At 31.8% G+C, this 11,682-nt stretch overlaps 1 protein-coding gene across 2 annotated transcripts; it reads left to right on the top strand.

The window, feature by feature from the left end:
* Window positions 1–7,773: 7,773 nt before the first annotated feature.
* LOC107897073 (probable protein phosphatase 2C 72) lies at window positions 7,774–10,831 on the top strand. 2 transcript variants are annotated; one of them, XM_016822411.2, is made up of 5 exons: window positions 7,774–8,038; window positions 8,270–8,569; window positions 9,149–9,263; window positions 9,359–9,606; window positions 10,448–10,831. In XM_016822411.2, the coding sequence occupies exons 1-5, from the start codon at window positions 7,853–7,855 to the stop codon at window positions 10,643–10,645; spliced, it is 1,047 nt and encodes a 348-aa protein (XP_016677900.1). In that variant the 5' UTR covers window positions 7,774–7,852; the 3' UTR covers window positions 10,646–10,831. The 2 variants fall into 2 exon arrangements, with proteins under 2 accessions (XP_016677900.1, XP_016677901.1); XM_016822412.2 differs by having other exon boundaries at window positions 7,775–8,038; window positions 9,359–9,582.
* Window positions 10,832–11,682: the final 851 nt, after the last annotated feature.

Raw genomic sequence — 11,682 nt, forward strand, 5'->3', positions numbered from 1 at the left:
TTTACTTTTTGTTCTTAATGTTCTTTATGTTAGTTAAGTTAGTTAACATTGTAGCTAAGGTTTATTTACATTTTTAGTCCATGTACCTTATTTTCAAGACTCTTTAAGTTTTAGTTTAATGTATTTCAATTTATTTCACTTCAAATTTGTTAAAGTTTGTTCCTTTTATGTTTCTTGCTTTAAATTTCTTCTTTAAATGCTTTTGGTTTCATGCTATTTAAGTTTTCTTGCATAAAAATCTCAACTTTCACATTTTTCTTAAGTTTTACCTTTATGACTGCTTTGTTTTCCATTGTTATGTTTATTTTCTTGAATTGGATTATGTGTAGCTAAATCTTTAAGGCGATTGGTTGATGCAGATGTAGATAAACTAATATCTTTGGACAAAGGACTAAATTGTAACAAATTAAGCTAATTTGAATAGAACTAAGAACTTAGGCAGTGATGCCCCTAAGGGAATATTAAGATAAAAGATCGGAAGGTAATCTTGTCGTGCACTCATTCGTTAGTCTTGGATTAATCAGCAAGATTCGAAGATAAACCGGACCTAATTCATCTAAGTCGGTAAAATTGAGATAAGAAGATCAAATGGAGCCACTTGATAAATTATGCGATTTATGTCTCTAGCCCGAGATTTGGTGAACGACATCAAAGTCTATCAACCCTCATTAGTCATTTGCTAGATAGACCTTTTAGTTTACATTTTTTGCAATTTAGTCCCTAGAGTAGAATATTTAATTTTCTTGCAAACTTATCTTTTATGATTCGCCGTAACATAAAATCATATTAGTAGCCACTTAGCCTCTATTATGTATGCTAGTTATTGCTCAATCGCCTCTTCCTTTAGGTTCAATCCTTGGAATTCTTCGATCTTTCATTGTAGCACTACAAATATTACAATTGACCTCTATGCTTGCTATAAAATCGGACTTTAAAAATGTTTCATAAATTAGTTGTTTTAATGCGCACGCACGCAGTCGGTCAGTGACCTAGGTAGTCTTCCGGGATAAAAAACACGGGGTAGTCGTTGGAATATCAAACATGGGAATCATAATTGGAAATAATATGGTTCATGAAGGATGTCAATAGTGAAAATGGAGTTCGCAGAGTGAATGGAGTGATAAATATCATAAATGAATGATCTTGGTGTGTCTAAGGAATTTAGACCACCAAAATAGTAAGGGATGTTAAGGTTATGTCCCAACCCTAGTTAGGGTAAAAAGGGAAAGAGGCTCCTTAAATGAAAAGGTATAACTGGAAAACGCAAGTTCTAGTATTCCAGCGGAGTTGTAGATTCCATACGGTTTAAGCAGTTTTGTATTAGCCTGCAGTGGAACGAGATTCTTGCATGCTAATAGAAGTTGGCCGAAAGGTTTAATAGGTCGAACAAGGTTTTATGGGAGGAAATGTGTACCCGTGGTTGAAGGGGCAAGAAGGTCCATTAGGGGATACAGGAAAGTAGAGGTTGGACATGGCCATAGAGGTTGGCAGAGATCTTGTAGAGTTTTCCCCAAAAGCAGAAACTGCATGTCCTAAGAAGTCATCTTTGGAAATAGATCGACAGAGCAAGGGTTTCAATGTTGTTAGTTAACTCTAGTGCTCCAAGGTAGTGGGGTCATCAAAATCTAAGAAAAATTGAAAATGTAGGAAACACTTGGATAGGCACCAAGCGTCGCTTGCCAGAAATAATGAACACGGTTATCAGATAGTTAAATTCTAAGTTGGATGTCTCACATTCTTCTTAAAAATTTTATATGCAAATCTCGATAAGTTCACCTGAACTTAGAATCTTTCTGCTCAAATGCAAGTTACTTAAAGAATTGAAAATTGAGAGGCACCAAGCCAGACTTCGCTAGAGGCTAGGCGAAATGCAGCAACAATGCATGTTTATAGAGTGCCATTCGTAGAAGCTTTGCCTCAGGGGTTTAGCGGCTATTTTATGTATTCGAATCTTGTCCAAAATTTTGTAACCAATCATTAGAAATAAAGCTTCAAAGTTTTACTATTAGTGTAATATAAGATGTTTAAGTATGTAATTAAACTAGAACAGAATTTTTGTCAAGTCATTTAGGTTAATGTAGCATTCGATACCCGAACCTGGCAAATGGGTTGGGTAAAGGGTGTCACAATTTTTCACACACTTGAATTCAATAAAAAGTTGTAGAGAGAAAATTTTCTAAAAAAATTATTTCAGAATATTTTTAGAGAAATTTTTCTTATTTACAACTTGGCCCAGAAGTTTAGAGAAATTAAAAAATTACCCTACTGGTAATTTTATGGAAATTTTTTTTATTCAGAGCGAGCCTACACTAGGTAGACGTGAGTTTGAGGATAGTGGAGAAGACTACTCGATCGAAGCATTCATCCTAGATGAATCGAAAATGTATATTTTTTTATTAAGTGTTTATTACTTTAGATATCACAATCAAGTTCTTGTTTTTGGAAAAAAAATTAAAACTCTGGTTTCTCCTTTAAACTTTTTTTTTTCATTATGTTTTCCAAACTCGTTTTTTCCAAAACAATAATATGCCCTCTCCTCTAGCTTGCTCATGCAACCCTCCCAAGCAGCTGCCACCCCTACTTCCTTAGACCAAGCCTTTCACGAATAACCTTCTGGCTCTCAGCATCAAGTTATTGAAATGCAAGAGAAAATGATGCGTAAAAAGGAGTAGCAACATCGATTCTAAAAGCAACAGAAGCATCAGCCCCTACTTGACCCAAAAATGCTCAGTATGAGCAACTGATCGAAGAGGTTTATAGCTAAGGATCATATTGTCATGTGTATATTTTGGATTTAAAGGAGTCAAAGTGTATTATTTCCCAAGAAACACAAGGGAATATTTATTTAATTTACCATGTTGAACAACATCATGATCATATTGTCATGGTCATCTGAGTAATAAGTAGGCAGCTTGCATAGAAACCACATCAAACCAAACATCATTAAAATAATTCCTAATTTTAAAAGTGATTAAGGACTATTTTTCCAATTTTATCTCCTAATCTTCATTAAGCCATTTTAGATGATATATCTTAGGGTGTTTTTGACAAGGTAAAGAAAAAGATTCCACAAGGTAACTACTTACCACATCGATACAACTGTAACTATCAATTATAAGTGAACAATTTTCCTTTTAATTAAACATCATGAATGAAAGATATTAGTCCTATGAACATCAAAATTGTTCCTTACATGCATGTTACGGGTTTGTCTCACTACAAAAGAAAAAGATGCTATCAAATTGTCTCTCTCAGTTGGAGGTTATAATACCTCATCTTCATCAAATTCATCCTCATCAATAACGTCGCAATCATTAGTATTCTCTAAAACATTATCACCTTCAGAATAAAAAGAAAGTGTACCATCATAATGCATAAACAAGAAGCATTTATTTGGACACTCATGAGAATAATAACCATTCTCATTACATTTAAAGCATTCAATATCTCGAGTATGTTTATGATTTTGTTATGAAGAAGAAATAGAATGGGTTTGGTATAAGAGGATGTACTTTTGGATGGCACCTCACTTTTTCATTCAAGTTGTTTCGGTTATCTTTATATGGTAGTGAACGATTCCCACTCTTTGGAAAAGATTTCAAATCCCTAATGAGGAGTTAGAGTTCGAAATTTTCCAATTTGATTCATTACTCCATAAACGGGCCTTAAATTTTCATTGGAGTTGCTACTCAATGTTATGGCCTTCTAAATTGCTTCCCCTAGATCAAAATAGGTTTGAAGATCAAATACATCAGATATGGCCACATTCAATCCATCAACAAATCAGGTCATAGTGTCATCTTCATCTTCATACATATTTGCTCAGTGCATAAGCATCTCTATCTCCTTAAAACATTCATCAATGAAGTTTTTCCCTTAAATAAGATGTTTAAGCTTTCACTTATTATCCTTAATGTAGTGATATAGGACAAAACATTTTTGTATGATCCATTTTAGTTCATCCTATGATTCAATCAACTTATCATGGTTCATTTCCTGATTTTGCATAAGTGTAGTCCGTTAACTCAAAGTACAGTCAGAAAATTCCAATGTAGCCAATGTAACTTTCTCCTCATCCGGACATTTATAGTAAATGAAAATGAGCTCAATTTTGTTCTACCAATGAAAACATGTGCATTTGAATTGTGTTTACCTTTGAGCAACATAATGTTGAACTTCAGTTTAGCTAAAAAAAGGTTTGCCACGGGTATTAGAATCTGAAGCCTTCTAATGAGTACAAGATCCACATTTATCATGACTAGGTCAATTTTGAAGCTCATCATCCTCATCACTGTCTTGTCTACGAGATTTATGAATTGACACATTATCTAACCATGCCAAAGTGTTGCTCAAAGTTTGTTAGACCAGCTCATTCTAACTAACGCAATCTTTTAAGTCCTTGAACAATTTTTCAAACTTGTCCAAAATTTCCATCATGTCTTTTAACAACTTAGCTTACATTTCAACCACATTTTCAAGAGTAACTTGTGGCTTGTCATGATCATCATCTCCTCCTCAAGTAAGCCATTGTGATAATCTGAAATCCCAACATGCGAAATAAAGAAAAGATGAAATATAAAACCTTATCCTTAACACTTGTGATAAAAATAATAATAAACTCTTGGAGGCAAAAGAAAATATTAAGAATCCTTCACTTGTAAATCTTAAAGTGCACAAAATCAATAATCTCAAAATACTTAATGGTGACTGTTCACTAGCAAAGCACACCTAAGCCTCTTAGAAGCCAAATAAAGCTCAACTCTAAAAGAAAGAAGTTGTGTGGAAAAAGGAAAGGTAAATTTTGTTGTACCTACTAACATAAGAAATAAAAAAGTGTTAAAATGCATAAAGGAAAAATAAAAAGGCTGAACAAATGAATTCCTAAATCTAGAATCAAAGAAATTTGTAGCTACCTATCAGAAAATCGAAAAATGAAACACAACTTGAATTTTTTGTTTAAGGTGTTCTTGATGAGATAAAATCGTGAAATTTAATATAGAGTCTCTTCAAATGATAAAAATAATACCTAGAAAGATTGGGCACTTAATTCAATCCACAATTTTTTCTCTTTTTTTTTTGGCTTTTCTATTGTAATCCAAACAAACTTGAATGTGCATTTCTTGGAAAGAAACCTTTGTATCTTGAAACTTGAAATTTCAACACAATAAAGAACATAAGAAAAATATTCATATGAATAAAATCAAGATTGAAAAAGATTAGGGAAGGTGGAGAAAAATATGAGTGAAAATGGATAAAAAGCAAAGTCCAATGGAACTCTTTAAAGAACACTTCAACAAACTCCACCAAAGGCTCTAACCAACCCTCCAAGAAAAGAAATCGAGTTGAAAGCACTTCTAAGAAAATACAAAAAAAAAAGAATCTTGCAAAGAGAGAAAACTCTAAGAGTTTAATTCATAAAAAGAATGAAAAATGAATGATGTACATGAAGGGAGTGACTTTGCCTTATAGAGGAAAAAATGCGGTAAGTTAAGAGTTCTAATCATACTAGGATTACCTAAACAACAAGTAACAGGAAAAAAATTAACCTAATGAAAAAAACTAAAACTTCATTAATAGGTGAAAGTCAACGAGCCTTTGAAGATAGCAAAGAGATGGAAAAATATTGGATGGAAGGTGATGACAAGGCGATGCCCTATCAAACTCTTTGAAGAAAAATCTTCAACAAGCTTTGCAAATGGCTCTAATCAACCCTCTAAAGCCGAACCCTAGTAAATTGGAGGGTGAAGAATATTTCTCATGACTTGTTGAAGAAAACCAAGATAGAACAAATTTTAAAAATCACAAGAGATATATTTTTCAAAGAGAGAAACTCAAAGGATTGTATTATTCCAAGAATGAGAGATGTGTATAATAAGGGGTATCATAGGCTATTTATAGGGAAAACTAGGGTAAACCTAAACAAAAACGACATGTTTCATAAGTAACAAGCAAAAACCCTACTTAATTAACATGAAAAATAAATTAAGTGATATTTGGCCAGCTTATAGTAAGGAGCATTGATTGAATTTAACAAATAAAATAGTCATAATGGGCTTAAATAGATGTTGTTCATAAAACTCTATTAACAAAGTTGTTCATAAAACTCTATTAACAAAATAAATTAAGTCCTAAACATGATAAAAATGTTCCAAATAAGTTAAATAACATGGGCTAGGCATGTGGGCTTAATTGGGCTCCTTGAAGTGCAATGTTTAAACTTGTTAACATCTTCCACATGGACTTATCTTCATGGATTGAACTTCTAATGCCATGACTAGTGTTGCAACCTTCTAATTTGTCCTCAATTCTTATTGAACTCCAAAGTCTATCATCTTAAAGCTTCAAATCTTCTTCTTGAAACTTTTTATTACTAAGTCTTGTACAGATAAGTTGAACTTTGACATCAATTGCTCGGATTTAGATATTGTGGTTGGGCTTGAGAAAAACCGAATCCATCTCCATCATGAGCTTGAAATTGCGTAAACTCATTCTTATCAAGACACCTAAACCTTTATAAAAACACATCTCCTCCACCAAAAGAAAACAAAGAAAATATTATGACCAATATTGTAAACATGCTTTGCCAGACGTCCGAAAAACCCTTAGTGGCTCTCGGCACTACCCTGTAAACTACATCAGCTCCCAAAAGACCCCATTGATAATTCTTGCATCAACAATCACTATCTCTTGAAATCGGATGGAGCTAACTATTTCTATTTTACCGTCTCAAACGTAGTCTTCGTTTCCAATGTTCTATTACTTAAAAGTCTAAAAAATTTTGATTTTATTGAATATGAAGAAATTTAAAAAATAAAATAAAAACCCTCAACAATGGTGGAAAGATCTTTTGACCAAAAATTTCATTTGTGTTTATTCTTACAAATCAAATTGCTTAATTATTTATTTCTGACACTTACTATTTTAAAAGAATAATAATCAGCTGCTTCTTTCAAAATTACAAGACATGTTTGTTTTTTAGCGACACAAGTAATCAAATTATGAAAGGGACACATATTTTGTCCATAGATTAAACATTAATAAATAAACAAATAAAACTTCAACTATGCAAGAAAGTCCACAAAATCGACGGTTATGATAGTTTGATAAACCTTTCTCCGCTTACTCAACTTTTAAAAAAAAAAAAAAAGCCAAATAGTTGACCCAAATTTTTTTATGCAGCTTTTGATAATTCTGTCCCAAAGCTGTTGAGTTAACGCTAACTAATTTCATTTGCCTTTGATCGGATCTTTCCCTTCTTTTCATAAACTGCACTGTGAATACTATTACTTGGTCAAAATCTCTGGTTGTTTACTTCCCAACTATTTGAAGGTTGAGTTCAAATTTTATAAATGAAAAATATGGAATTAAGAAACTCTTATTAAATTATAGTTCATATTTTAAATTTATTTCTAAATTTTAAAATATTTTAATTGAGTCTTTTAAAGTCTTGATAATGTATCGATTAGATCTTTTAGTTAATTTAACCATCAATTTACTTGTTAATGACTAAGCCGAAAGAAAAAGTTGATTGATACAATAATATTTGATAATTTTGGGAACAATTTATAAATTTCCTATGCTTACTTAAGCCTAGATTTGGATTGTTTTGTCAACATACTAATTTAAACAAGAATCCACCTCTTTAAGTGAACCCCGGGTAAGTCTATTATAATAATGCTAAAACATAATTATTTATTTAATTATTGAATTGGAGTGTGGTTTCAGCTCATTGAGAGCCACTTAAACTGCTATAAATAATTATTACTACTTTGAATACATGATTAAGGGAGACTGTTTCACAAAGTCTTTGGGGGAATTTTAATTAAGGAAAACTTTGTGTATTCAGTGTGAGATGGGAATCTGCATATCCATTGCATCTTCAGAGATTCATGATCAAGCTGAAGATCAACATCACTTCCATGAAAATGTTCTTTACTTGACTGAAACCATTCCTTCCATTGGAACTCACACACATGGTTCTCTTTACTCGAAACAAGGAACCAAAGGACTCAACCAGGATGCTGCCATCCTTTATCAGGTTTGCCATTGCTAATCCTTTCTCCTTTTTCTTTTTCTTTTTTTTTTTTGGGTTTAATTCTGATTTCAGTCTCTCTACTATGCTAAAATTTGAGATTTGATTCATCTACTTTTTTTATTAGAGGGACTAAAACCAAATTATACCTTTCTTCTTGGCTTGAAAATAATATGTGTGTGTGTGTGTATGTATGTCAATTAAAACTCTGGGATTTGTATCTTTTGGTTCTTCAAGGAGTATGGGATTGAAGGTGGAGCATTTTGTGGTGTTTTTGATGGACATGGGAAGAATGGTCATATAGTGAGCAATATGGTGAGGAATCGGCTGCCATCGTTGTTGGTAAGCCAAAAGTATGGTGTAGCAAAGCTTGAACCAACACCTGAAAGCAACAATGGAAGGAGACCAAGCAAGGATTTGGTTAAATGGAAACAGGCTTGCATTAGTGCCTTCAAGGTGATGAACAAGGAGATTAAGCTGCAACACAATTTGGATTGCTCCACTAGTGGAACCACCGCTGTTGTTGTTGTTAGACAGGTAAGAAAAATATCTAGTCATATTACTACTGGTTTTCGAAGAAATTCTTAGATTCATAATTCGATTTCACAAATTATAGGCTGGTTTTGGGTGTCAATTTGACTTTTAAATAATTCGGGTAATTTTAAATTTAAGTTATTACAAAAGTCGAAATAAAATTATAAAATTTTAGAAATATCATAGTTACAAATTGTGTTTAAAAAAAATTGAAATTACATTTTTACTTTTCAAAGGAGATAAAAATATTATTTTTTTCATTGGAGGGGCTGAAAAGTAATATTGCCATTACCTACCTTCTAGCTACACCCTTGATTTTGGATACGAATCTGATCATTCAAGATTAAGGTTTGGTTTGGTTATTGTCACTTCAAGCTTAGGTCATTTTAAATTCATGTTTTTTTTTTATTTGCATTATTTTAGATTCAAATTATTTTAAGTTTAGATCGTTTGAGTTTAAATTAATTTTAGATTTAAATTAATTCATATTTAAGTTATATGAATTTTTTATATTTGAATAGATAAAAAGTCGATTTTTTAAAGTTATGTCCATGGTAGCTTATTATAGTTTCATTTCTAAAGGGTGAATATCTTGTGATTGCAAACCTGGGCGATTCAAGGGCAGTGCTAGGAACAATGACTGAGAAGGGGATCAAAGCTGTTCAACTAACTACCGATTTGAAGCCTGGTTTACCCAGTGAGACCCTCATTTCCACCATCATTCTTACTCATTATATAAAACAAATCAATGAATTAAAAGAGCCATTTTCACCATATTATTTTCAATTGCAGGTGAAGCAGAAAGAATAAGGAATTGCAAGGGTAGGGTCCTTGCTTTAAAGGAAGAACCACATATCCCTCGAGTGTGGCTGCCCCATGAAGATTCACCAGGCTTAGCCATGTCTCGAGCCTTTGGAGACTTTTTGCTCAAGGACCATGGCCTCATTGCGGTCCCCGATGTCTTCTATCACCGCCTATCCCCAGATGATCACTTCATTGTTCTCGCAACTGATGGTGTAAGCCCCCTTCCAATCAAAATAGTAATAACCTCCTCTAATTATCATCCAAATTTTAAATTCAAATTTTAAATTCATCCTTAATTTTTAAAATGTTATAATTGAGTTCTTAAAATATTAATATTGTATCAATCAAGTTCTTTCATCAACCTAAAATAGCTCAAGTGTTAAATGTCAGTTCAGATTGACATAGAGTGTGTATGTGTATGTGTATGTGTATGTGTATGTGTATGTATATATTAAAGACACTATCATCTATGTCCTTGATTGAGTTGATATTACGAGGCAACCAAGGGCAAAAATATAATTTTACCTTTACTAATTTAAAATTTTAAAAAATTTAGAGGGGCTCATGCCAGCCCCCCTAGATTCGCCTCTAGAGGCAACTACGTACTAACTCAGTTGGGTAATAACTAAAATTACATTATTTTACAAAGTAAATTATACAATTTTGAGAGTTTTCTATCTTTTTCTACCTTTCTTTATAAAAAAAAACATATCTATATTGGATTTGAACTTAAGACACTATATATAATTTTAAATATATTTACTTTATCATTTCAACCAAAACTTATTTGGTTTTTATCCTTAAGTTTAAAATTTGATCTAGGTGTTCTAATTATACTCTATTTCATATCCAAACTAACATTAAATATCCAAAGTAACAACTAGGTTGAGGGAAAAAAACCTGATTATACTATACCAACACTTTAAGGACTTCGATTAGAATGTTTTGAAGTTTGGAAGATTAATTTAAAGTTTGAACTTTAATTTCAGGACCTTTATATAATTAGCCGTAATTATAATTTTTTTTGACACGTATAAGAATGGGAAGTTAAATCGTTTAATTTTGGCATGTTGTTAGGTATGGGATGTGCTAAACAACGACCAAGTTGCATCCATAGTGATGGAGGCAGAAAGTGAGCAGGCGGCAGCAAGGACAGTGGTGGAGGCAGCCACCGCCTCATGGAAGAGGAAGTTTCCTTCCTCAAAAGTAGATGACTGCACCGTGGTTTGCCTCTTCCTCCAAGACAAGCGACATCCAAGTTCCTTGGCCCCGTAGACTTAAACTAGTTGGTTGGGCTGGCCTCCTTTGATATAAAAAAGTAGTAAATAAAATTTGAGGATATTTTGATCATTATTAATAAAAGAAATCATACTATATTGAGCATAGAACTAAGACTTTACTAGTAGGCCTCCTTTGTTATTTAAAATTATATTACTTATCTAATATAATAATTTAGTATTGAGTAATAAATTTAGAATACACAAAATCATACCATTATATAAATATATTTACCCTTTTTAACACAATATTTAAAATTATTCATAATTCCTCTTCAACTTATATATAGATAGGAGGATAATGCGCTTCAGCGCACTCGAATTTACGACCTCCTGTATTAGTAAAATATTTATGCTAATTAAAATGAGACTCAATTGGTAAATAATATAATATTTTTTAAAAAATAAAATATGACAAAATTAAATGGGTTTAGTACATATAATATAGTGGGTTTGAATTTTTGATATATTTAACTATTTATATTATGTTTACATGATGAAAATACAATATGTCAATACAAAAATTATCTAAAGTTTTGGAAATTTGATATTAGAAATTTAGCTAATAGTTTAATATAAAATAAATAAATTGCCAATTCGATTTTCATCCCTCATAAATATCATGTTTAAATTCCCTCTAATATTTATCTGTAAGAGTCCCACTAATTTTAATTCTAGTTTTAATAATTCAATCATGTACTGTTTACGATAATATATATTTTAAAAAATAAAAAAATAAAATAAAATCCTAAATAATTTTGACAAAGTATAAAACAGATACAATGAAGTTTAAGTAATCAAGTACATGATGAGCTAGGCATGAAAAGGAAGCATATATGTTTTGGAATTTTATTATCAAGGAAAGTCCCCTTTGTTCCACAATGAAACTTCACCCAACTTTTTATAATAGTATGGTTTTAAGCAGCTAGTTGTTCCATGAAAACGAAAGGGTTGGGTAATTAGAATCAAATTATTATTTTTCTATTTAAATTCCATCGTAATAATCACCTTAGCTTCAAATATAGTTTAAAGTCA

The sequence above is a fragment of the Gossypium hirsutum genome, chromosome A06 (genome assembly GCF_007990345.1).
Source record: "Gossypium hirsutum isolate 1008001.06 chromosome A06, Gossypium_hirsutum_v2.1, whole genome shotgun sequence".
Taxonomy (NCBI): Eukaryota; Viridiplantae; Streptophyta; class Magnoliopsida; order Malvales; family Malvaceae; genus Gossypium; species Gossypium hirsutum.

What these genes read in the sequence shown, in the direction of transcription:
- LOC107897073 (XM_016822411.2), top strand. Translation starts at nt 7,853, where the DNA reads ATGGGAATCTGCATATCCATTGCATCTTCAGAGATTCATGATCAAGCT. An exon ending in CTGTTGTTGTTGTTAGACAG is followed by an intron (nt 8,570 to 9,148) that starts GTAAGAAAAATA and finishes TCATTTCTAAAG; the next exon opens with GGTGAATATCTTGTGATTGC. An exon ending in TTTGAAGCCTGGTTTACCCA is followed by an intron (nt 9,264 to 9,358) that starts GTGAGACCCTCA and finishes TTTCAATTGCAG; the next exon opens with GTGAAGCAGAAAGAATAAGG.